This window comes from Siniperca chuatsi, linkage group LG4 (assembly GCF_020085105.1).
Source record: "Siniperca chuatsi isolate FFG_IHB_CAS linkage group LG4, ASM2008510v1, whole genome shotgun sequence".
Classification (NCBI taxonomy): Eukaryota; Metazoa; Chordata; class Actinopteri; order Centrarchiformes; family Sinipercidae; genus Siniperca; species Siniperca chuatsi.
The window spans coordinates 12,195,960-12,222,295 of NC_058045.1; the positions used below are offsets into that span (position 1 = coordinate 12,195,960).

General features: G+C 39.7%; 5 protein-coding genes across 9 annotated transcripts; 2 read left to right on the forward strand and 3 right to left on the reverse strand.

Annotated features, from left to right (window-relative positions):
• LOC122875159 (cholesterol 25-hydroxylase-like protein 1, member 2) lies at positions 1 to 1,084 on the reverse strand. The gene is given in 3 exon segments (XM_044194001.1): positions 1 to 461; positions 463 to 529; positions 1,071 to 1,084. Coding segments are annotated over 3 exon segments (540 nt in total). The 3' UTR covers positions 1 to 2.
• A 688-nt stretch (positions 1,085 to 1,772) lies between these two features.
• On the forward strand, positions 1,773 to 7,440 carry si:dkey-24l11.2 (uncharacterized protein LOC100034462 homolog). Of its 3 annotated transcripts, none has more exons than XM_044192069.1 (12): positions 1,773 to 2,060; positions 3,415 to 4,032; positions 4,709 to 4,768; positions 4,875 to 4,927; positions 5,010 to 5,154; positions 5,290 to 5,681; positions 5,756 to 5,984; positions 6,079 to 6,193; positions 6,326 to 6,443; positions 6,539 to 6,650; positions 6,998 to 7,110; positions 7,267 to 7,440. In XM_044192069.1, exons 2-12 carry the CDS (start codon positions 3,427 to 3,429, stop codon positions 7,334 to 7,336), a joined length of 2,013 nt encoding a protein of 670 aa, XP_044048004.1. In that variant the 5' UTR covers positions 1,773 to 2,060; positions 3,415 to 3,426; the 3' UTR covers positions 7,337 to 7,440. The 3 variants fall into 3 exon arrangements, with proteins under 3 accessions (XP_044048004.1, XP_044048006.1, XP_044048005.1); XM_044192071.1 differs by having other exon boundaries at positions 1,773 to 1,979; XM_044192070.1 differs by having other exon boundaries at positions 1,774 to 1,959.
• Positions 7,441 to 7,576: 136 nt separating this feature from the next.
• Positions 7,577 to 9,818, forward strand: ch25hl1.1 (cholesterol 25-hydroxylase like 1, tandem duplicate 1). The gene has a single exon (XM_044192072.1). The coding sequence runs from the start codon at positions 8,309 to 8,311 to the stop codon at positions 9,140 to 9,142; it is 834 nt and encodes a 277-aa protein (XP_044048007.1). The 5' UTR covers positions 7,577 to 8,308; the 3' UTR covers positions 9,143 to 9,818.
• Positions 9,819 to 9,967: 149 nt separating this feature from the next.
• On the reverse strand, positions 9,968 to 15,022 carry kti12 (KTI12 chromatin associated homolog). 2 transcript variants are annotated; one of them, XM_044192074.1, is made up of 9 exons: positions 14,768 to 15,022; positions 13,625 to 13,676; positions 13,485 to 13,537; positions 13,349 to 13,404; positions 13,167 to 13,246; positions 12,854 to 13,013; positions 12,677 to 12,736; positions 10,917 to 10,985; positions 9,968 to 10,169 (listed from the first exon to the last, which is right to left on the reverse strand). In XM_044192074.1, exons 1-9 carry the CDS (start codon positions 14,916 to 14,918, stop codon positions 10,026 to 10,028), a joined length of 825 nt encoding a protein of 274 aa, XP_044048009.1. In that variant the 5' UTR covers positions 14,919 to 15,022; the 3' UTR covers positions 9,968 to 10,025. The 2 variants fall into 2 exon arrangements, with proteins under 2 accessions (XP_044048009.1, XP_044048008.1); XM_044192073.1 differs by having other exon boundaries at positions 12,677 to 12,739; positions 14,768 to 15,020.
• A 1,193-nt stretch (positions 15,023 to 16,215) lies between these two features.
• On the reverse strand, positions 16,216 to 25,816 carry znf592 (zinc finger protein 592). 2 transcript variants are annotated; one of them, XM_044192068.1, is made up of 9 exons: positions 25,699 to 25,816; positions 21,983 to 24,219; positions 21,317 to 21,495; positions 21,054 to 21,227; positions 20,808 to 20,967; positions 20,030 to 20,290; positions 18,844 to 18,956; positions 18,575 to 18,716; positions 16,216 to 18,458 (listed from the first exon to the last, which is right to left on the reverse strand). In XM_044192068.1, exons 2-9 carry the CDS (start codon positions 24,197 to 24,199, stop codon positions 17,973 to 17,975), a joined length of 3,732 nt encoding a protein of 1,243 aa, XP_044048003.1. In that variant the 5' UTR covers positions 24,200 to 24,219; positions 25,699 to 25,816; the 3' UTR covers positions 16,216 to 17,972. The 2 variants fall into 2 exon arrangements, with proteins under 2 accessions (XP_044048003.1, XP_044048002.1); XM_044192067.1 differs by lacking the exon at positions 25,699 to 25,816 and adding an exon at positions 24,708 to 24,909.
• Positions 25,817 to 26,336: the final 520 nt, after the last annotated feature.

Consider the following 26,336-nt stretch of genomic DNA (forward strand, 5'->3'; position numbering starts at 1 on the left):
TTTTATCCCAGTGGCTGAAATGGGGTGCAAAACGGTATGAGACGTGATGTGGACCAGGGGAAATCATAGCCACAGTCATCCCCTTTAGAAACGTAGACATGCAACACCATGAAGGTCCATGTGGTGAGTAGGTGGCATCTCAGGATCACAGGACTCAGAATGATCCAAAAGCCTGCTGAGACCAGCTCCCAGCCGCTGAGACACTAAGTGGCAAGAGCAAAGAGAGATGAGTAATTATGAAGGATGGCATGGAAAGTGACATACAGCCAGCAGATCCTGTGATGGAGCAGGTGCCAGATGAAGTACTGGAAGTCAAAGAGCAGGAGGTTGCCTATCACCCCAGCAATCAGCTCCAGCAGGGACGGAGCCCTGTGCGGCAGGTCCACAGGTGGCCTCCATGCCCACTGGGCCACTGATGTTGGCAGCACAAGAAACGCACGGTTGAACATGGTGACACCTGCACAGTGCAGTAGTATAGAGGCTGTGGCAACAGCTGGGTTGGATCTTGAATTGCTGGACCCATGCCCACCTTTATCCTATGATGTCGCAAACAAAGAAAGGAAGGCACAAGACAAAGTAGGAAGACACAGTCAGAAGAATGGGGAAGAGTGGAGATCTCAAATAGTCTCTGTAGCTGAGCCTCAGGCTGTTTCATAGAGGCTGCAGCAGAGTTGTTTCCTAAGCATCTTATCCAAAGATCTACACTGGTATCTGTAAGATCCATCCCCACGTAACAATCACAAGGTGAATATCTTATGAATGAGGAATGTAGACATTCCAACCAGAAACAACTGCTACGATAAAGACTTTATAACATCTTTATAACGTCTGCTTGTGCTTTGCTCACTGTGTGGTATCAAGTGACAGCTGGGTGCAACAATACAGCAAATTATTCATACACCCTGGGTAACTGGTAACATATCGCTCTCCACATTATGATAAATTGTTCAGTATGGGAAATTATTCCAAAATCCTATTTCACTCTCAAACTTTCTGTTAGTGCCATGTCTCTGCTCAAGTTCTTGTGAGTTTATCTGCCATTTTACAGGGATACACAAGTACAAGCACACTGGAATTCTTGCATTGTTCACTCAGTCGCTTAAAGAAATAAAGACCAACAAAGAGGAAAAGGGAGAAAGGAATAGTAAACAATCAAACAAGTCACACTTTAAATAAAAACAAAAATAGAATAAAATAACACAAAATGCAATAAAATATTAAAAACATATAGTATATGTAGTGTTTCTTTGGTGTGTTCAGGTGCGCTCAAGTGAGCACTTGTACTGATGCAGTACAGATTTTACCAGCAGGTCTATTTTCATGCAAACCAAGTGCACAATCTGGATAATATTTAGTGGAAAATTTATAAAATACCAACATTCCTATACATAAAGTGAATGTTAGATCTATGAGAAAGTACAACAGCTTTCATTTTTCATCATTCTGATGTTTGAAACGTTTTAGTACTTTAACAGGCTCACTACTACGCAGACCTACAAGGAAATCTACAGTTCCATTAAGACCTTAAGGGCAAACTCCATCTGCTGATAAAGATCATGTGATATGATTGAAAACTCCAGAGCCGCTACTAAATGGACCTTGTGGTGAGACTGTTTTCTCAACATGCTATGTTCAAGAATAAACTTTGAACCTGGGGAAAAAAGTGCACTCTTCGCGTCCATTTCCACTCCCAAACTGTAGAGGGCGACAAAACCAATTTCTATCCAGTGTACAACAGAGGACCTTTCGACAGACAGCCTGTAACTAAAATCTTCATAACCTTTACACGTGGTAGTCTCGTTTGGTTATATCACGGACCGGATTGTTATCGCAACCGTTTTGGAACCTTTTTGTCGCACGTAATGACGCAATATTACTGCGCTGTTGTTGTTGCACGAATACGTTTCGTGTAGCACGTAACGGTTACAGTCCACGGTGTAATCACTGGACAGGTAACTGGTAAGGCCACTCTTTAAAAGGTTATTTGAAGTATTTTTAACACTTATAGTTTCATCATTACACCGAATACACTTTTACGCCGAGCCTTGTTTATATTTGAGGTAATGTCATTTTCCAATAATAACTCCTTTGATCTGAATGAAATGACTAACATTAGCAAGACACGTCCCCCTGTCAACTGTACGTAAAGTTTAGCTAGTTAAGTAGATAGCTAACGTTGGTCTTTTTCTGTCCATAGTGAACACTAGGCTGGTTAACATTGGCGTAAATAGGAGGGTAACGTTACTTAAATAAAATACTGATTCGGACGATAAATGGCCCCCTCTTCGGCCAAATGTAATCAGTTCCAACAAAAATGTTTATGGGCAATTCTAGCTTCATAGATATTTCACATAGATCATTCACGTGGGGCAATAAAACTGTTTCATTCCATTAAACATCTGAGATATTTAACAGAGACCAGTCTGATGTTGATGTTTGCCCAGGCCTCTTACAGATCATGAAGCTACATTATATGGCCAAAGTCCAACTCAAATCACATTTAGTTAATCGTTTTGTATTACTAAAAGGAAGAAAGGAGGTCTTTGGGGAAATATCAGAAATGCTCCTTTGTCTCAGCTAGCTGGAGGAGCGTGTTAGTGTCTGTGTCTGATTGACAGCAGCTGGCAGGCTGCCAGAGTGCCAGTGTTACACTGTAGGGAAGATACTTGATTTGATAAACAGATACCGCCATCATGAAACCAAATAATGTACATTTCTCCCTTTTGGTTTTAGATTTGTTCTCAAAGGAGAATACAGGACAAGTGATTCACAGAGCGGATATGTATGCTGTAGCAGACACATTTTTTTATTTCAGTTGTACTTGCAACTTGCAACCCCTCAAGGGGTCCCAAGACCCCAGTATTTCTTGTGAAATACTGGATACTTTATCTTCTTCAGGCCTCCACAGATCCTTCAAATTAAACAATCTGAGAAGGAAAATCACTCCTTAGTTGAACTGCTCACAACTCATGTGCACACTAAGGCTATAACCAGTGATGAGGGGTCTCAAGTAGATATTACTTTACTTTATTTTAAGGGATCACAAACCAAAAAGGTTGGGAACCAATGTTTTCATCTAAAGTTTTCTTCCGACTTTGAGGCAGCAGTTTGTCTGTTTCAACATGACAGTGCCCCTGTACACATAAAGAAATGACTTTCCCAGTTTGGTGAGGAAGAACTTCAAATTCCTTGTCGCCCAACATCAGTGCCCCGACCTCGCAAAGGCTCTTTTGGCTAAGTGAGAGCAAAATACCTGTAGGCAGGTTCCAAAACTGTAGCAGCATTATTAATGCCCATACAAATCACAAATGGGTGTAATGTTTGTGCACTTACTTTTGGCCCTGTAGTATTTATATGTAAGTAAAAGAAGTAGATACATGTCTATAATTTGTGTTACTGTATTCATTCATTCAGGTGATAATAGTGATGGACCATGGTGTTGCAGAGAAGACAGGTGAATCAGAGCCTGTGCTTCATACACAGCCGCTTTGTCGCTTCTTCTCTCAAGGAAGACACTGCAATTTTGGGAAGAAATGCAGATTCGTACACATAAGAGATGATGCTGAAGCTCATGAGAAGAAAACCATCAGGACACCCAGCCAGTCAGATGTAGCATCTCTAAACTCAGAGGTCCCTGTGGGAAATGTGGGGCGCAGGCCTCCTCCCACTAGCAACTCCAGGGTTGTCCCAGCAGCTAGCCGCCGCCCCTGTCGCTACTTTATCTCAGGCCACTGCACCATGGAAGACAGATGTCGCTTCTGGCATCCACCACAGTTGTCCCCACTGGATGGCCAGCCTGTTCCCAGCAATTACACAAGACCTGCGCAGAGGATGCTACCAGTACCCCATCCAAGCATCCTCCAGGAGGTCAAGCTGTGTGACCTGACAGAGGATGTCGTCAAGCAGCTTCGAGACACCGAGATCGAGCAGCTGAAGAAACGTTTTCCCAAAGACCAGCTGATTATTCAGGAACGAAGTGATGGGAAAGTTACTTATTTCAGGGCAACTGTAGAAGCCACTGATCCAGACTGGGTAAACATTTTCTTCTACCTTCTTTTCCCTCTCCTCCTCTGAGAGCTTAGAGCAAAAATCCACCCACATATTATTATTTCTATAATAGAGTTTTAGTTTCACTTTAATTTGTGAATTAGAACTAGTCTCTTCTTAATTGATTAACAGAGTGAGACTGTATTTGAAGACAAATACTGAAGCTTCTTCAGACAATAAATTGTAGAACAATTCCTACTATGCTGTTTCAGCATCCATGGTGATTTATAGAATGATTGTTAATTAGTACAGGATAACATTGGATAACATTTGTATCAAAAAAGATGCACCACTGAGATTACATTGAGCCTATTTGTTAAATGGGAAATGGGATAAAGCGGTGATTAAAACTTGGCTGATTTGAAAACAAGTACTTGCTATTCCACTGTTCACTTATGGTGTTTCGTAGCCAGTACCTCCCAGTATAGGGTAAAACATAGTCAACCATTTAATTGAATAAATATTATTGGCATATCAGAACTGTTAATCAACCTAATCAGCATTGTTACGGAGGCCATCATCCACCAGTATTTTCTGTAAATCATTAATGAACCAACTTTTCTTACGCTTGTCATGCTTTGGTTTGACAGTAGGTTACATAGGTGGAAATGACTCTACAGTATTATCTGGAAATATACTAACTCTGCATTTCAATTTCTAGCCTTTTGATTTGAAAGAAATCGTCATCATGATGAGCTTCCCATACAATTACCCCCAGGAGGTAGAGACCACTTCTTCCATTTACATGACAGGTTCTGTAATATACTATACAGTGAATGGTTTACATGAAAAGAACAGTTCCTCATCACCTTGATACATTTTCTTAGATTTTCACATTGGACGTACCGTTGGACCAGGATCTGCCACCAGTAATGGCAAGGTAAAAACATGTGCAGTTTATTTTAACATTTAATGTTTAGAGTAATTGGCGTTGACATTTCTGTAAATCTCTGGCTACACAGACATGTACAGCAAGCATCAATAGAGTGGCTTCAAGCCAAGCATGCAACCAATCAGCTTCTGGGAAAGGTAGAGCTGCTCTTCCGGCCTTTTCTTCGCTGGCTAGATCGTAGTTTGGAGAGACTGTTCACTGAAGGCGCCAGGCAGGTGAGAACCTGCACGTACAGATTGTGAATTGTGATTGTATGTTTTCTCTTTGAATTTAGTGAAATTACTTGTAAATCGCTGCTTTATATTATCAATGCTGATAGTAAGATTTTCTTGTTTTGAATGTTTTTGCAGTTGAAAAAAGACATTGATTTAGAAAGAGCTGGATTGCAGTTCATACCATACCAGGAGCTCCAGGCAACAGTGTGTGAAAAATCTGGGAACGATCATTCATCTGACCCTGCCTCTGACACTGCTGCTGCAGATGAGGATGTCAGTGATGAAGGAAAACTGGGAAAGACAGAAGGCGAGAGGACAATGGAGGGAGGGAAGTCAGTGCAGCAGGAGGATCCAGGTTGTGATGAAGGGCAGCAGCTGGAGCAGGAGGAAGCCAGTCGTCTGGTGGAGAACATTAAGATCAGTGATCCCCGCAGAGGCACAGAGGTGAAGCTGCTGGGACTGAGGCTGGGAGAGAACACAGCCACTGTTGTGGCCCAGCAAATCACAGTTTGTCTTCAATGTAACAGGTAAGGAAAAAGAGCTAAATGTCATATCCACATCACAAATTACAATTGCTTGACTGTATTTGTACTTTCTGCAGGTGTAAGGTAACTGCAGACCTGCCACTGACAGGAAGGACACCCTGCACAGCTCAGTGTGAAAAGTGCAGTGCAAGCATCAATGCTGCATTCAGGCCCTGCATGCTGCACCATTACAGTGATGTCCTGGGATACCTGGACCTTCACAATGCAGCACCTGCTGACCTTGTGCTTCAGGAGTGTGAACTCGTTGTGGGCTGCCTCAGCTGCTCCCAGGAGGGCCCTGCGCAGGTGATGAAACATGTCCTGCTTTTGTGTGAAATGTCACCAGAAATAACTGATATATGATATGTCTTGAGGAGTTTTTGTCTTTCATTTTCATCAGAACATTTCCTATGGTCAAACAAAGGAGTTTAATTGTGAACACTGCCACAGCAAACTCAGTATTCTTGCTGACAGCACAAGATTCCAGTATATTCAGCCACGTGCCAACAAAACAGGTCAGATCTAACCTACATTTGCCAACAAAGGGATCAGCAAAGATTTAAAATAAACAAACTGCCACACTTGGCTCTCTATACAATGTTACATCATATTGTTATATAAAAAGCTACACATTAATCCCCGTGCAGGTTCAAGTGCTTGTGCTGTTAATTATAAAACGATAAGAGATCCTGCTGTGCAAAAGGGGAAGCCACTGCCGGAAAAGGGAACATGCAAACATTACAAACAGAGCCATCGCTGGCTAAGGTATGATCATCACTGTGTCCCATCTCATTTCTTCTCTGAGAGCTCTGAGAACATGTAGAATATCGTGAAAGCTTTGTGCCACTGACTGCCCTCAGGTTTCCCTGCTGTGGCCGGGCTTACCCCTGTGATGGGTGCCACGATGAGGACCAGGACCACCCCATGGAACTGGCCACCAGGATGATCTGTGGCTACTGTGCCAAAGAACAGGTGAGCTATATACTTGACATGACATTACATTTTAGCCACGGAGCTTATACTGTTATCCCTATTATTTAGTTTCATATCAATCATTTTGTATGCGTAGGGGAAGATCATAATCAGATCAATAATGCACATCTCAAACTTATTAACAAATATTCCCACGCCTTGTCATTGTTTACATTAAGTAGAGAAGTGTTGCATATAGATTAAGATCCAGGCAGGAAGTGTAAAGTATTTATTAAAGACCAGGTGTAGGCAGAGGAGTAGAGGGGTTGTATAAATGCTAATGTTAGACTTTGTTTCTGAATGGAAACATTTTGAAAATTTTATACCTACATTGTGTGTTGTTGCAGCCGTACGGCAACGGAAAGCCGTGCATCAGCTGTGGAAGCCTGATGACGAGAGGTGCACGCACCTGCCACTGGGAGGGAGGACTGGGATGCAGAAACAAAGTCAAAATGAGCAGGTACAGCCACCTAATGACATCAAGGTCCACGCAAGTTTATTGTTAACATTACTGATTAAAACATAATGGTAGTAGTAGAAATGTTTTATTCATTAAAAAAAATGGCATTTATTTCTGTGGTTAAAGGGATAAGAGTTTTTTTTTCTTTCTCTTCAGAAATGATCGACAAAAATATGCCAACACCAACAAAACGGTTTCAAGGAAGGCAACCAGTGACAAGAAGTAGTTGGTGAAGAAGAACATTATTGCCTTAATCTGTGAAGACATTATTTGATACATGATTTCAATGAAATTGTGCATTTTCCCCAATAAATCGTGTTGTTATGATCATTCAGTGTGAGAAGTGTTAATATTTTGATCTGACATTTAAAGTCTGAAGATTCAGTGTGGATTGAATCAGAGGACTTATGAGTTTGTATTCATCTCTGGCACATCTATCAAGGTTTAACTGTTCAAGTTATTACAAATAATAGGATGGACACAATTAGTAAACAAGAAATGCATGCAGGTCATTTGATCAGATTACAAAGTGTATTAAAAGATAACCTGGTCAATTCAAGTAGTCCAGCGTTCTAATCTAGCTTTCCTGGTTAATCCTCTTATATCAGGAGAATGGACAGTGCAAGAAAAGAGGTACTAAAATACAAAATGGGTCTGACCATTTTATGATGATCAGCTCAAGGTATCCAAATTCTTCGTTTGAAAAATAGTTACAAAAAGCATTCTGATGATTTCTCCTAAACTGTATTGACACAACATTATATGCCATGTGAATGATTTCATCAACACTAAAATAAGCGGTTGTTTTGTAGTTTAATTTTAAAATGTTGGGAAATTTCTCTAAAACACAAATAAGGGTCTATTCTGCAACTCAGATTAGAAAACAAATATTTGGGGCATATTTCACTTTTACAAACAATGTTTTTGTCATCCTTCCTTCCATGATTTAAAATGTTTAAATAAACAGATTCTAAAGCTTATCAATTTGTTTTATCTAATGCATGTGCTTGAATGGTTTTGGTTAATCTTCTTGTGAAGGTCTGTTTGTCAACATTGAGCTGCTGGGTGTCTGTGTGTGTGTGCTGGTCTGTTCTGATCGAGAGAAAAGCCTCTCTTCGTTGAACTCCGCTATATAAAGGCAGAACTTTCTCATGATCCTGAGACTTGCAGCAGCAGCCTTCAGTGTTACCACAGCGAGATGTTGAACATCAGTGAGCGGTCTCTGCAGCTCATGCCCTCCAGGGCCTCGGACCATCTGCTGCAGCCATTCTGGGATTATTTGCTTTTTCACCACCTGCCTCTCATCTCATCTCCTTTTTTCCCCATCCTACTCGCCTTCTCCAGCTATTTCTTCTTCAGTATACCTTTTGCTGCACTAGACCTCTTGGGAGAAAGAGTGCCTTTAGTCTATCAGTACAAGATCCAACCAGACAAGCAGCCAACAGTGAGAATGATGGTTAAGAGCTTCACGACAGTGCTGTATAACCACACATTCTTTGTTCTGCCAACTGTAATAATTGGCATGTTCATACTGCCTACACCAACACTGCCACAGGATGCTCCTACTCTATATGAGGTATTCATTGATGGACTGGCTGTACTTCTCCTCTTTGACACTCAGTACTATATTTGGCATTTCATACATCACAAGCATCCACAGCTCTACCGGTGGATCCATGCAATCCACCATGAATACATGGCACCTTTCTCTTGGTTGACAGAGCAGGTCAGCATTCCTGAGCTGATTACTGTTGGACTCTGGAGCAACCAGGACCCAATTCTTTTAAAGTGCCACCCATTGACCACATGGTGCGTCACAGTTTTCAGTATCTGGATGTCTGTGGAGGACCACACAGGCTATGACCTGCCGTGGACCCTCAACCACCTGGTGCCTTTTGGTCTGCTGGGTGGTGCACCGGCTCATGACATGCACCACCAGAAGCCGAGCAGTAACTACGCTCCTTTCTTCAGCCACTGGGACAGAATCTTTGGCACTGCCGTTCCTCTGAAGAAAAAAACTATGAGAACATAAGTGAATAAAAAAACAAGTGAATGCTAAATGTTTTTTAGCACTATCACATTGTTTCCCTTTGTGAAATTCATAATTTATCTTGTCTTTAATTACTATTAATTTTATACCACTTGCCGCCTCCTTGATGCTCCTCTTTTTTTCTGAGAGGCTGCTTTCTCAATGGACTGACCTTGTGAAATACAATTATAAAATGTGTTGAAAAGTGTATTTTCATTCAATAAAATCATGTTTACATATTCTCCCACTATTGTTTCTATTGGTGTTATATGGAATAAGTCAGAAATGTTGACATATTCAATACATTTTTCTCAATACATTGTGTACATAATCACACTTTATTCAAGTCATTCCAGTGAAGTAATCAACAGTAATTAGTTATATTTGCAAGCAAAGCAAGTACAAATTCCTGTAAACAACTTCCTGTTCTTGCTTTTCTCACAATCTTCTTACATAATACAAAATCTTTGAAGGCGCTTTAGTCAGCAATATTTTGCTTACAAATTCCACGAAGAAACAGGGAGCTTTTGAACAAGAAAGCTAAGTACTGTTTGTTTTTCTTGTCACCAAGAGGTCAAGTACAACGCAAGGGGAATTAATGTTAACTTGTACTTGAGAAAGTGCTGAGCTTTGACTGGAAAGTGTTCCAGACTGACTTTGTTTGTATATAATATGTAAGTATTACATATGTCAGGTGACTTAAATATTTACTTTGATACTAATTTCTTCTCATTAAAAAATGCAGTGCTTTTTGGTATTTCAGCTCATAAATGTTTGTAATCGAATTGGATCATTTCAAAATGGCCAATAACACACAAACATGCAACAAATATTTAAATATATTTATTTGTCACAGAAAAAAAAAAGAAATAAATGCTATAAAATTTCAGTGAAGACTCTTATTTAAATATTGCACAAACATGTTGGAAATGTGTCCAGTGTTCTCTGTTGGGTGCATCTTGGTGTAGCTGATGAACTGGCGCCGTAATTTTCTCAGCTCTGCCATGTTGATGCTTCTGGTGAGCTCAATGTTAAACATCAGGTTAAGGTCATTTGAGTACAAGTCTTTCTGTGCGCAAGCTGTTCTCACATGAAAAGAGAAAAAGTTTTCTACAGTACAGCTGAACACTGAGGAGGCGATAACTAACAGACCAAAGGTATGTGAAGGTCACAGTACCACATCTGAACCTTTAAGGAGAGCAACACAATGAAACAACACAAAGTACTGAATGTTTGACGTAATCTCAAATTTAAATAATGCAACTGTCATTAAAGGTTGACCAGCGCGTCAGTTTCTGCTTGGGCCAACATGTTCAAAGAGGAAAATCAAAGTGTTTGCTTCTGAGAATGTCGGACAGTGCAGCTGCCAATAAAAATCTACTAATCTATGCAATTTGGTTTCTCTCCTCCATACGTATCCCACAGTATGTTATTACAGGCAAGACCTTTAACAGTGATTGGTTGCTGTGCCTTGCATTTAAGTTCTTTGATGGACATGCATTCATCCACCTTCCCCTTCTAACAAGTCATTTGATATGGAGTACTTTGCCTCCTGCTGCTATGACTTTCCTTAGGAGATAGATGATGAAAATGAGTCATCACAACAGAGGTAATACAAATAACAGACAGACATTAGCTGTGAAAGATTACTGCCACCCGGACACCTTGTGACATCACATATGAAAACAGAACTATTAAAATCTGTTTAATGTGAAATGATTCTTCAAAACTGTGTTTTAAATAAAACATGAGGACATAGGATATGTAAAAAGGATATCTTTTCTGTAGCTCCTGGAACTGAAATGAGATCCCCAGGAACACTTGTCTTCTGTGCGTTAAAAATTGCCTGAAACATTTCAATTACTTTTATCAAAACACATTACATACAGAGGGTAATGTTTTTACTGAAAAATGCAGCTCCCCTGGTGCTTTGGTTTGTAGGGAGCTCAAGATCATTATTCAATGAGAATTAAATGGACCGATGACTCAAGATTAGAAAAGTACTTGTTCTTCTAATTATTCATTGCATTTACAGGGAATTTGTTTTAAAAAATGACAAGTGCAAAAATGAAAACATTACTGTCCATACAGACTTCAGAATGGAAGAAAATGCAATGTAGAACATACTATTTCAGGCACATCAATAGGTAGATATATAATTACAGGAAGCAACCATGAGGTCACCCGTTTACAGAGGGAGGACAAACTGGTGATTGTAATGCATTTGACCCAAAAACTTCTTACCAAGTGAAGCAGAAATCAAAACAATTACATTCTTCACTTGGCTGAGATATAAAGCACCGGAACATGTTGTCTACTGATCATACTGACAAAAAGATACCTAACACAATTATGACGCTCCTGTACGCGCCAACACATTAAGAGATTCTGACGTCAATGCTGACGTCATGTTTGGACAACATGACTGGTTTCTTGCCATTCCTCCTATCTGTCTTATAATAGAAATGCATTAAGCATTGGGAAAAAGCATCAATATATGCATCACATGTCGCAATAATAGAGCCTCATGGTAGTTCAGGCAGACATGGAAGTCACGTTCCACACACCCTCCAATCATGTATACAAGTAGACAAGAGTACATCTTGACATTCTGCAGTATTGATAAGAATCTTCCCAGCGGCAGGGCAGTGAATTTGGAACAAAGATTACCACATTTTTTAATTACATTTTTATATCGTATTTTTGGAAACACCTTAGCTCCTGTACTGTAATTATTTGCCTACCTACTGACTATATTTGATGCTTTTTGTCTGCTAATTGCTATTCGCCAATAAGTTGCCACTGACTCTGTTCTCTTGATGTGCTATTGATGCCATGTTCACATCATTTGGGATGGATGGTAGACATTTGAAAGATTCCCATGTTTACAACCTGCAAGGGTTCACGTCATCAGATAACTCAAGATGGTTGAATGATGGAATGATGAGTTGACTGCATCAGGGTTAAAAAATACTTGACAATATATCACTATATTTGGGTTTAATTACTGTGAACGGCGGACTTTGACTGGCGTGAGATGTCCATGTTCATTTGGTTTTCAGGCATTTCCGTATTATCATTATTAAAAGTGCCAAGCCAGATATAGCGACGTTTCCAGAGGTGTCTGAGCTTGCCAGTCATAAATACGTCTTGGACATTGACGTGAACACTATTTACAAGTTGGAAACTGGTAATTACGACAACTCTGATATAACATGAACATGGCATTAGTACACCTGCTAGTGGGCTATAAACACCTGCATTATCTTACTATGCACTGAAGAAAGTCTACGACTTGGCTTGAACTTCAATTTACAAATCACCTGTTCAACAGTGCAAACATTTCAATCCCAACTATTTTTCTGAATATGTCTCCTCAGTCCATTATTTTTACTTTTCAATGTGCAGGTCTCACTTTGGTGATCTTGAAATATGACATAACTCCAAAGACAGACTGCTTCCAGCAAAATATCCCAGGAAGAAATCTGACTGACTGGCAAATGAACAGAAAATCCAAAAGAACATAAGATGACATACCATTAACACATCTTGTGTGATCTTGTCCAACTCATACAAGAAGTTTGCAGATGACAATGGCTGCTGCAGAGAAAAAGAATATCTCTATTAACATTAGAGAGTCAAAAAGGCAGCATGACAGCACATACATCTACTGAATATTGTATGCGTGTAACATGTAGCATGTATGTCACTTACACTCTGTGTAGACTGGTTAGGTGGGGGTGCTTTTCTTTTGAAAAGTGCGTCAGAAATGGCTTCATATGGAAGTGTATCGTCTTTCAGGATGGTGAAGAGAGGACTGTCCCATCGGTTTCTGGAGTCTGGAGCTTCAAATCTAAGCACTAACGCATCAAGGCTACAAAAAATTACAAAAACAAAATTGGACGGAGGTCATTTTTGACAATAAAAAGGCATAAAAGGTATTTTTAAAGCCTATCCAAAAGGTAAAGACACCCCTTCCAGAGACTGACATGCACTTTTACTGTATGTATAGAGGCTTCTTACTCACATGTCCTGGGTGTACTGCTCAGCAGCATCTCTGTTGGTATTCCACGTTGAGCTCACTTCATCTGACGTCAGACAGTATACCTTCATCAAAAGAAAGCATGCAATTTTGACTTGTGAGATTAATATTTGGATAATAGTTTTTAGATATTAAAACTCCATTAGTTATTTCACTAGTATACTTACAAGGCAGTGTGGTGTCTGTGCGTGTTTGATGAGACAGAACAGTTCATAGCGGTAGCCTGTAGGGTATTTCAACTTTAAAAGGTGAAAGCATAAACAAATTATGTCTGCATAGCATACTATTGTTAGCAAGATTTACCTTTTATGTAATTTAATGAATCCAGAATTACAATGTCATCCTTGTTGACTTTCCTAAACAACAAATATATAAAAGGTTAAAAGGGCTGAGATGGTAGAACACTGATGAATCTAATCCAAAAACAGATCTGAAAAACCCACCTCTCTACTTCAGCTTTCAGAGATGCTCTGACATTTTTTTCCTTTTGGGAATCTGCAACATATCCAACAAGGTTAAATTACAGGAGTAAGCAAAATACTACCTTACTTACTTTCTAGTAATCCAGTCTTCTTTGTGACTGTCTATTTGTGGCAGTGATCTCAAACCACAGAAGTGGGTTTTTGTTTTTGCAACTAACAAATATTTCCATTTCCAATTAATCTGCTAATTATTTTCTTGATTAACTGTTTGATTTATAAAATTTAAGAAAATTGTGAAAAATGGCCTTCACAATTTCCCAGACCCAAGTTGACATATTGCTATTTTGCTTGACTGTCTAAAAAACTGTCCAAATACTGAAGATACTGAAAATTTCCTATCAGAGCGGACAAAGAAAAGCAGCCAATTTTGACATCTGAGGTTGGAACCTGTGTATTTCTTTTGCTTATTAAATTATCAAAATTGTTGGTGATAAATTCTTTTCTATCAATTAATTGATTATTCGACTAGTTTTAAGCTTTAATTGCTGAAAAGCTTAAAAACGTTTTAGCTGCTGATATCTGGAACTTCTTGGCGAGAAAATGATCTTGTAAACCAAATGTAATAATATCTAAGTGGTTTAAGTTATAGTAGTATTACCGGTATGTAAAAGAAGCGAAAACTATAGATTCTTCTGTAAAGAGAATATCGACTTACGTATGGAAAAGGCTACGGTTTGACAGGAAAACCTTTATCATACGACAGTGATGACACTCGCACGCCAAACTCCATTCAAAATACCATTAAATTAAGTTAATGCTGCCCAAACCCTCTATAAACACACATACTCCGTAGAACACGAATTAAATACTCCTATCAGATTTCAGCATACAGTATTTTCAGACACCTAACAACGCTACAGAAACAGGTCTATTTTAATAACAGGTTATCTTTTTTTAGCGAACTGGTTCCCCTCTTATTCATCACGTTTCTTCCCCAGTTAAGCTTCAGTTCACCGCGAAGGCGCTCATCCAGTAGATAATTGCGGTTTGATGGATAGCCAATAGGTTGAGGACTTTCCAACAGGACTCTGAATATTCACACAATATTAACAGATACAAACACGTAACAAATAACTGAATGGCGACATAGCTAGTTTAACTTGCCTGCGTAAACAGTGTTTTTCTCAACGCCCAGTGCTCCGTCTCCCACAATATGAACCTTTCGGTCAGTTTTCTGTTCAAAACACACCTTCAGTTCTTCTGCCCTTCGTGTTTTACCACTACAGGGGTAACCACACATCACTATCAGAGGCATAACTCCCGTGTTATCAAATAAACTAGCCTAAAATTTGATAAAAAGCATGTTGCCACTTTCACCCGGATATGGTTACTACAACCATTTTTACGACGATCAACAGGGGGCGCCACAAAGCTAACAATTTACTGATTTGGCCTTTCTTCCATATCAATTAGTAATATTTTAACTATTATGTGAAAATACTTTAAAAAGGGCTGACAACTGATCTGGCTTTCAGTACTGGTTTATTAACAGGTGGCACTACAGAAATATTACGTTCAAATAACAGGACCCCAAAACAAAGCAGTGCAGATTGACATCATATACAATGTAACATCACATTAAAAAACAACAACATAAACATTTAAATTAGAGCTAATTTTTCACAAGAATATTTTATAAGCCTCCTCTCCATCAGTAGTATTTCATATTGTTACAGTAATGGTGTAACAACTGTTGGTTGAAATGTTCCTCAAGCAGGATCACCGCCTCCTCTAAATGGATGGAAAAAATAATCAGTTGTACAGTTAATATAATAATACAACTAATATTACTACTAATAATACACTTACATGTCCAATGCCTGTTTCCGTTGTGTTTGTTGGCTAGTTTTCAACATCTGAATGAGCAGTGCCTGCAGGTCTTCCACGCGGTACAGAGGACTAACAGCTCTGACTTCAGTGGGAACATTTACATCTTCACAGGCAGACTCCATAAAGGAACTGTCCACAACACTTTTCTTTCCCATGAAATGCCCTTAATAAATACAAAATACAACAATATAACCTGTCAAAATATATATATATTTTAAATAGCACAAGAATATGAAATCATTTGCCAGAATAGTGTTATTTCTCTCACCTGTTGCCCACAGATTCCCCCTTGGATTCACCTTGATCTTTGAAACTTTATTTCTCAGCTCAGTTAAATCAAGAGTCATTGAAGATGTCATGGCAATGTATGAGATAAGGATGAAAGAAGACAGGAATCCTGCTCTGCAGATTTTTGTCAAAGTGCCTTTCATTCCGCAAAGGTGTTCTATGCACTTTGGTGCCGGTTAATTAAAATCTCTGCTCTTCTGTTACTTTGGGGACAGGCAGTTATACTGAGATAGGATGGGCTTAATATTCTTATGGTATGAAGTCATCCGTCTGTGGTTGGTTTCTTATTGGATGAATGATGCACATTAGAGTGCCTTGTGCCATTCTGACTTGCTATGACGATTACATGACCTTAATAATCACATCCAAATACCATTAACTATTTCCTCCCCCGCATCCAGTACTTTAACACGAGACAAAAGACAAAGCAGATATATGTTTATATGCACCAATTTATTTGTAAGTACTTTACGTGAACATTACAGCAAGGCACACGGGCCACTGCATGCTGAATAGATGTAATGGCTTAAGAAATGCTGTGAATCCAGGGTTCACTGGCTACTGTATGTACACAGGTTACTTTCCTTTACAAGTCCTCACTGTACACAGTATGAAAAGTACAAATATCTTTCAATGAGCAGTACAAAAGAACAAGTCATTCTTTTCAGCCTCTGCAGTTTAATGGCTGCAGCGTGGTGATTTAAGGACTTAACATAACAGAGAAATAAAGAGCTCATATAGCACTTACATAGAAAAGTTCACTTGCCAAATCAAGTCAATATGACCACATAGCCTTAATTTCATTCCCAAAATAATTTATAAAATTTAATATTGTGGAATAATACACATTCTATAACTAATCTTTACATTGCACTGAGATTACCTGCGACACCTCAAAGCCTTTCGTCGTTTAACAATCACTGCCATTAACCATGGAGGTAGGAACTGTCATGTATTCAATACAAAACAATAAGTGCTGCTTCACAAATCAGGACCTGCGAACAAGAAGCACCCACCATTATGAGCACTGATCTAAGAAATGTCTGTCCTCTGAAGTCCTCATGGATTTAACAAATTCCTCAGATCCTACTAGTATTATTATTATGAGCAACTTCATGTTAAGAGGTCCTGACTTACAAAACATTATCTCCGATATGCAGCCAAACTTCACTTTCACACCTGCTCTGGATTATCCAAAACAATGTACCCTGATTTGACATAACGCTGACTGTTCACTTGCCTGAAAAATACACTTCTGGCAATTTGAGGTATTTTCATTACTGCTGCACCACACATCTAATACCTCTCCATGCTTCCCCTGAACACTCAAAGAAAAAAGAAAGACAAATCTTTTCTTTTTTTTTTTTTTAAAAGGCACATGCACCCACAAATCAAACACGTTCAATAAACAAAAACAAAAGCATTTCAGAGTGCTTAGATAGTCAAAAGAAAGTCTTGTTCTTAAGTGTAGCCTAACTTTAATAGACGTTACTTAGCAAGACAACTCGCCTGAATTTGATCTCACAGGATAGTTTTTCAGATAACTGTTTACCAAGAACGCAGAAATACGGCTTTTAAATGAATATTGAATTATACTATGTTTTGTAAAAAATGCTCAATCAAATTCTAGCTTTGTACTGCAAATTAATTGCAACACAGCCATGTCATACAAACTGCAACCTGAATCCCATTCAGGTAAAAGTGTGTGGCATTAAATACTTCACACAAAATCCTAGCAATTAAATTTACAGTTGATTACAAAGGTGAAAATCCACCCCTTCACTGTTACATCAATCAAATCAGACCTAAGAACTAACAGAAATTCCTGAGTCTCCTGTCAGGGTGGATGGAACATTTGAAAAAAAAAATAATAATAAAGACATAGAAAGAATGCAGTTATGTCTGAAAGGCAAGACGAATATACTACCAACATGCAAAGTTAAATAAAAACAATTGAAAAATGGATATTAATTTGTCCTCACTAATGGAAAATACTGCTCTTTACTAAATGTTGAGGATCTGCTTGAATATACTGCGCAATCTCTGAATAACTTGAAAGAAATTTCAAAATTACAAAGGCCTAAACACTTTGTACCACCTCCATGCAGAACATCGAACATCCCTTGTTACTTTCACATGAAAACTGAAGATAATCAAGCAGCTTTAAAAAGAGGTATTGAGGTGGCTGTCACTACCGTAGAGAGACTGCTTGTGTCTGAGAGTGAGTGCTCAGTTTTAAATTACAGTCGGTGGTCTTGTCACTCTGCTCCAGTAACAAGTCATTCACCTCATCAGTATCTGCTGATCTAACTGGCTGATTATCCTGCTCCTTCTCCCTAACCTCTGCCTCCTCCTCCTCCTCCTCCTCCTCTTCTTCTTCTTCTTCTTCTTTCCCCTCTTCCTCAGGATCTTTGACTTTGTGTACAATGAAAAGATGTCTGTTGAGAGACAGCACAGATGTGAAACACAGGCCACAGCGAAGGCACTGAGGAGTGTTTTCATCAGTTTTATGCTGTGGTATGTGCTGCTGGAAATGTGTACTGCTGTCTGTAATGAAACCACACTTTGAACAGCGAAACTGAGTTTTCTGGCGCTTCGCTGAAGGAGCCTCGAGACTGAAAGTGCAATCCCGCCCCCTCTCCTGTGTGTCCACGGCAGGTCTTTCTGATACAAGCCCCTGCAAAACACAGAAGTTACACACTTTAAAATGATGACTAGTAAGGTTCATAACATTTGCATTGGTGCCTGAAGTTATTATTTTGTGGTTTGTGTTAAAAAATAATAAATAACTACCTTGCCCAAAGCCTTTTTTGATTCCTGGATGGCTGTTTTCGGCATTTGGCCGAGATCAGGATTTTTGATTCCATGCATTAGACTGATGTGATTCTTCAACATCACACTCGTTGTGAATATTGTCTTGGAATCCATGCAATACCTCAAGTGTAAAAATAAAAAATAAAAAAAAGGAATGGAAGTGGAATTAAATTATTTCCTGGTTAATTTGATAAAACACTCAACTGTGACAACTTTGACTTGTTAATTTTCAAACATAAAAATCTTACCAACAAGTGTAAATTTTCTTTTTTCCATCATGGTCATTGCGAATATGTCTTCTCAAAATGGTTGTAGAGTTGAAAGACTGCTCACAATGTCTACATGGATACTTTTTCACTGACTGTTGAAAAAAAAGTATGGCGATATGAGCTTGACAAATAGCAGTAAAGGTATCTTCCAACTTTTATTGTACTTGTTAACTTGAGTTATGAGGTAATCATGAACGTCTAATGAGTTCATTATCTATACACAAGTAACCATTAAGAAATTATTATAAATGTGCCACACTCATCTACAAAAGGGTAGTTTTAATCTGTATTACTAGGTCACCTAAAAACCAAATAAAAATCTAGATGACCAAATTGAAACAGTCATGCTACATGACATCATGTCATGTAGCTGACAGTTAGCAACAGGGCAACACTTTAGCAAAACCCGTTTGGCTATAAACTGAAATTCACACCAGAATCAAGACATAAGCAGTTTCAATTATTTTTCTTCTGCTGACGTAACTGATACGCTTCTATTTTATTCAATACATGTGTAACAGTTCGGGTTCCACTCACGCTGTAATATATACGCTATAAAGTGTATTTTTAAGCTAGTGTACTCTATTATAAGTGAGCCAAGATGTTAATCTCTATAAACAGATATCTGCATATGAATGCAGAATCTGTAGGCAAGGGACAGGATTTTGGTATCAGCATTCTGGTTTCCGTTTGTAGTGAGTGAGTGTTGGTTGCATGCAGGTAAACAGTCCGTGTGGAGAGCAAAAGAGGCGGAACGCATTGGCCCAAATGTATTCTTGGAACCCATCGACTATCGTCTGGCGACGATTTAGCTTTTTATCAATCTCGGAACCCTAGAGATTAGATTTTTATTTTTTATTCATCTGCATTCAAATTGTCGTCAGACGATAGCTGATGGGTTCCGAGATTGCTAATCGGACTGTAAACAATGACCGGCGCACGGAAGAGGAAGTCTTGGCCTGGATATCCATTATCCGGATATCTGCTGGCTACACTGGAAACCACGAAATATTGGTTGTTGCCCCCAGAGGCTAAATCGTCATCAGACGATCATAGCCAATGGGTTCCGAGATGCCAAGATATTAACTAAAAAACAAATGCATATCATGTCATTCGTGTTTTGGTTGAACACATACATATTCCAGCATGAGGAATTCATAATCACCTTTCCGTGTTTGGTCTTCACATGAGAAACATAGGAGTCTCGTTCAGGGAACCATTGGAGACAAACCCCACATGTCCAGCCGGTGGGCTTCATGCGGGGTCCGCTGTCCTGCTCAGCCTTTTTTCTGGGACTGTCTGTGTGTTTAACTGGGCTGTGACTCTTCTGTTGCTGGACGGAATGAGCACCCTTGTACCAGTCAGTATTGTCTGTTTGTTTACTGCTCCTCTCTGTCTCTGCTGTCATGTTTCCTACATGAACATCCTGCAAAACAGGAAATACATGGCAAAAATCACAAGAGGTGACAAATATCAGACCTATCCTCTCCTCCACGTTAATGATGATGTCCAATATTCATCATTTATTAGACAATATTTGACTACTTATTTGCCAGTGCCATTTAAAAGAGTCTGCATCATGTGCATGATTTGTAGATTAAACAATGTGACAAAAGCCAACATAACACAGCAACAGCTAAGCTTTGCTGGCAAATTTAATAATGCTCCCAAAAATCTCAGGTTAAATTTCACTTTTTGCAGTTTTAACATGCAATTTTCATGGGAATAATGGAAATCAGTAGCCAGTTGCTATTTGCTGTCAAGTTTCAAGTATCAAATAGGTAACCAAGTACGTGGATAAACATAAACTCTAAACACACAATGAAATCCAACCCACAAATACATGCCAAATAGATCCCTTGCAGGTAGCTTATTTTAAACTGACAAATATACACAGAATCTATTAATAATTCATTTATTTAAAAAATACAATCAGAGCTAACCTTGAAGTGCTGCATTAACAGCTGCTTTTGTGAAAAGACCGAGTTGCATTCTGGACACTTGAATACACACGTAACACGCTTGTTGGCATTCTGATGGAAATGCTGAAACAGTAACTGCTTCTTCTTGAAAACTGTCTCACATGAACACTTACATATTAATCTGCATAAGAAAGAGAAAACAGTTCAAATTAACTGTAAAAACAAATGTACAACTTTCAACTGTCAGGTCATGAGATGTTAACTTACTGAGGGGATATTTTGTTAGCACTATGTTTATTTTTTAAATGCACTTCACAGCTGCCGGAGGTCTTGAAGGCAACTGGACAGATGGAGCACTTGTAAAAGACTTCACAGTGTTTCTCCTCAATGTGAGTCTTTTGTCCTTGAAGGGTCTTGAAAACCATATCACAGTGAAGACATCTGGAAGAAAATTAAACATAATGCCACTTTTCTGTAACAATGTACTGTATGTTTTCAATAAGGCCTGCGTTTCATGCTTGCTCACTTACTTGTACCAAGCCTTGCGAGCATAGTGCAGACAGTTTTCTTTGACATGCTTCTGTATGTCTGCAGAACGACTCAGGGCACCGCACTCAGGACAGCAGTACGGGGACTTGTGTGCATGAATGCGTTCATGAGCTCTAAAGCTGCACTTGTTGGGTAACAACATTGAGCACACCTTACACATCTGTTTTATAAAGGAAAAGGAGAGAAAAGTCGAAAAAGATAAACGTGAAACATGGAAAATACATAAATATTGGTCACAGTGCCGTTAAAGGATCAGTCTGGTGATATTCTATATTTTTCTTTTATTGTCAACAAATCCCACATACTCCATCCTGCTGCCGTAAATACCCACAAGAGCACTTAATGTGTATTAATCCTCGGCTGAAAATAGTCCCCAAAAATACACTTTATAGGCTACTCCTGTTTGAGTAATTTTTGCTAAAAAACACAAAGCCCAGCTGTTTTAAGAAAAGACTGAACCTTTTTAAAAAATGAATCTATATATTTATGACCCATTTTTAAAGATTTATATCTTCAGTATGAACAAATGGGCTTGGGGCTGAGTGTGACAGACAGGTAGATCTTTTCATTGGATTTGTTGACAGTAACAAAAATATACAATATCAGTCAGCTATATCCTTTAATATTTCAAGAAAACATCTACTCACTAGTCCTTCCACATCTTCTGACTGCCTCTGGTAATGGCCTGCAAGTGCTTTGTAGTCAGGTAACTGCTTGTTACACTCCAGGCAACGGAGTCGGTGACGAATGACATTGTCTGGATATAGGGGCAGGACAGGTTGGTTTTTAGGTGAGGGTGAGGTGTAAGAGTCCATGTTTACAGATTCAGTACTCAGGGGTACAAACATTTGTTCCATTGCTATGGGTTTCATATGGAGCTGTGTGCACTGCATCACCATGCCATTGTTCTTGTGTTCTCGCGCATGTGCCAACAAGGCACACTTGTTGAAGAACACCATTGTCTTTGCGCAGTGCGTACATCCTACTTCAATGTGAACACTCCTCCTGCTGTAATGATACACAAGACTCCTCTCCACCCCAAAGGAGTCCCCACACTCGAGGCAGCAATATCCGCGCAGTGGAAGGTTGATATTGCTCTCTGGAGGGGGGTTCAGGTTTGGCACATATGTAGGCACAGGGTTGGCATTGTTCAACAGTCTGTTTAAGGTTCCCGCTGCTGTGTTGGGGATGGACGTGCAAGGATAAGGTTTAGCTGTTTTGACCTGATGCACCAGTGGGACAGTGCTGTACACTGTAGAGGAGAGTGTGTGTTGGCTTTGTTGATGAGAGGTGGATCGTGCAGCTACTGAAGCGGCAACACTGTGAGGGACCAGGTTCAGACTAGCTAAGTGCATTGCTTTGGGAAGGAAGTTTGTGCTAGTTGTATGGCCTAATGTGGCTGATCCTCTCTTTGGTTTCTGTCCCTGATGTGCAACAGATCGTTTGACAGGACCACTAGTATTATGGAATATTGTTGCAGACTGCGTTGTGCCTGACCTCCTGGAGTTAGCCTCTGATCTGTTGTGTATAACTTTCCGTGAAGATGTACTAGCTGGGGTAACTTTAGTTTGCATTCCAACAATCCTATCAACAGCTGCAATTTGAGACTGATGAGGAGACATATTACAGTAAGAATCTTCACTAATCATACTCTGTGATGGAGAGGATTCATATGCAGAATGAACTTCATCTGTTTCTGAATCCGGCAGCACACTAGTGACTGTGCGCTTGATCTGCCCAGATGTGGTTTTGATGGTCTTAATTCTGACCCTGGGTATAGCAGGGGGTGACCCAGATGCCACTGCAGGGGATGCTTTGCCACTGCTATCACTGCAGATGCTTACGGGGCTATCAGAGGGTTTCATTAACCGTTTCACAGCTTCAATTGGACTTCTGGGGCTTCGTGGGGATATAGGTACGTTGGGGCTTGTTTTCATGCAGTCATTTTGAACCGCTGATGACTCTCTGGGATTTGTCTGCTCTCTGGGATCTTTTCTAGCATTCAGAGCCACAAGAGCCTCAAGGTAAGAGGATAATTCAGATGTCTGATATTTGACATGTGGACAAGAAGTGGGAACATTCACTGTGGTTTCTGAATTGCAGTTGGTCTCAATAAAGTTCTGGATACTGCCTGGTGGGGGAAGTGCACTGTGTATTTTAGGTGTTTTATCCATTTCGTTACCGACACAGACGTCAGCGGGCTCCTCGCTTCTACTACTGTCTTCTCTTCTCCTCTGAGTGTTCTTGGGAATAAAAGAGTCCTTTGCACAGTCATCAAACATACTGAGATCCAGTTTTTTTGAAATGTCTGGGATTGAAGGTTCCACCAAAACTGAAGCTTCTGGGAAACAGGGTCTCTCTTGTTTTGGATACATTTCATCTCTACTACATTGAGCGTCTTCAGACTCAGGACTGGAGATGGGACTAAAATGAGAAAGTGACTGGGAAAATATTGGTGTTCCATCAGGTTTGTGCTGAACAGGTGCTTTTCCAAGAAGCTCTCTTGAACTCTCCCCATTCAAAGCAGAGACAAATGATTTGGAAAAGCCAGTATTAGTTGTCTCAACAGAGTCAATGGAGGTCTCTTGTCCCCTAAATCCATTTTGTAATACTGGTCCAAAACCTTCCAACGACTCCTGGCGACTTGTGTTTTTCACAATAACACTTACAGCAGGAATATCTGCTGTTGTGACAGCTTGGTTACTCAATAAGCTGTCATCCAGACATATCCCTGTGTGTTTCAGCTGACTCTCTGTCTCCTCGTGACTCCCCTGGATGGGCTCTTTTGCATCCAACCCTGTGGCATCTGGGATGTCAAAGGCAGCCAGAAGATCATCAAAATCTGGGGTTTTCATGTCACCCATGGCTGCACAGGCTCATAAACCTACAGAAACAGATACAGAGTTAGCTTAATATGTTATTTTTCAATTTACACAGTGGGCACTGCAGGCAGAGCTCATGGAACAGTTGTTGGCATAAGACAGTTATTTTACAATGACTGTTTAGCAGCTGAGTGACGTCCTCTGTAAACGTAGCTAGCTAGCTAGCTAGCAAGCTAAACGTTAACCAGGTCTGCTGGTCTTCGTCTATGCAGCTACTATTTTGTACCAAGGCATGTATTAACACACATGTAAACATTTAATACAGACTACTATGCTCCTAGCGTGATCAAATATCAACTCCTCCATATGCCGACCTACATGAAAGTTGTTTTGCTGTTAGCGTAGCTAGCATAACATAGATACCTGCTAACAAGACACAGTCAGCTAGCCGAGTAGTTAGCTACATAACGGACCCAAGATAGCAAGTTAGCAATCTAGCTTAGCAACATGCTATCGCGCATATCATTTATCAGTGCATAAGCGCGCTTACCATTTGATCTGGTTATGTTTAACAGATCTAGTAAATTAGCAATACAGTCAGTTAACTGTTGGCGCTAAGTGTGTACCAGCTAGGTTTAGCTGTTGCAGGGGTTCATAGCTAGGCTACAAGCTACGAGCATTAACGTTGTTTCGTGTCTCTGGGTAATTCAAGCCCTCGGCTCTGTCTTACAGACGAGAGGCGGTGCCACGCACCACTTGAACGTTACTACCACATGTCCCTTAAAAGAAAGAGGAATAAAATTGATTGTGTACTGTGGCTCAGCTGCTACAATACACAACCGTTGGTATTACTGCATAGTCAGAGGTAGGTAGGTAATGCATCATGCTATACCGTAATTACACCACAATCAAATATAAAACATAAGCGTCCTTGGCATGGCTGGAACTATGTTATGGACCATGCCAACAACCTGAGAGCTAACTAACCACCCATTTGCCATTGCCACCAGTCAACATTGTCTACTCTTTCTCACCTTGCTTGTAACCTTTCTTTCAGTGATAAATTGGTAAACAAAATATATTGATTGCTCATATTATACATTTCTTAAAGCTCAGGTGATGTCTCAAATGCCAGACTTGCTCTGAGGGTAATTAAAGAGGTACTCCAGCAATTTAGTCTTGCCCTTCCAATAAGTTGGGGGACTCACAGGAGAAAAAAGAAAGGCCAGGCCAAAACTGAAGCAGCAGAGGCTGGATATGCTGACCTGTAGTCCCTAGAATAGCTCAAACTCCAAAAACACTGCAATTCCATCATTCAATATCTCTCTTTCATTAGACGCTCCCTGCCTTGTAAAAGTCCAAATGAAATGAAATGAGGTACATTCAAACGACTTGTAAATGTGATGATACTGCACATGCAGTGAAATACAGAAATATAGTTTAAATTAAAATAGTGTACATAGCCTTTCAATTAAGATTTTGTTACTCTGAAATGGGAGATTTGGCCGTGTTCTTCAGACACAGTGTTTTGTGTTCATTACCAGTTGGATGTTGATGTTAACAGCAAAACAACCGATGTATCCTTTTGATATGCTCAGTGCCCTCCAATCCATTGTAGCAGTCAGTGCTTTAATAGTGTTTTGTTGATCCATGTAAATTTAAAATCAGGGTGGAAATAAAGGAAACCAGGCATCAACTCCACTGTTTGTTTTTGTCAGCAGCCTGGATGTGCTGTAAATCACGTGGTATTACAGAGAAAGATAAGATATTGTTTTACTGTTTGTTTTGAATGTGTACACAGAGGATTTTCTGGCAAGCAGTATTGATACTGAATGGATTTTCCTTGTGAAGTTGAATTTAATTTAGATAGATTATCAATGAAACAATATTAAAATAAGAACTGGCACTAAACTGCAACTTGTCCTAGTTTTGCAGTGATATTTACACTTTCTGGGCCATTTAAGGGCAATTGTCACTTTAAAATTGTTGTCTGTGATTTAATGCGGCCTGCCCAAATCTACCAGTCTCCTTCGGGGATGAGGGCCAGATTCAGTTTTTATGTTCTCAGGAAGATCCATGACCTCAAGAGCCTCTGAGTTGGGACAGAACATACTCTATGTTTTAGTGAAGGCCTACTTTTTATATCCTGTAAGACATAATTGAGGGTATTAATATACTC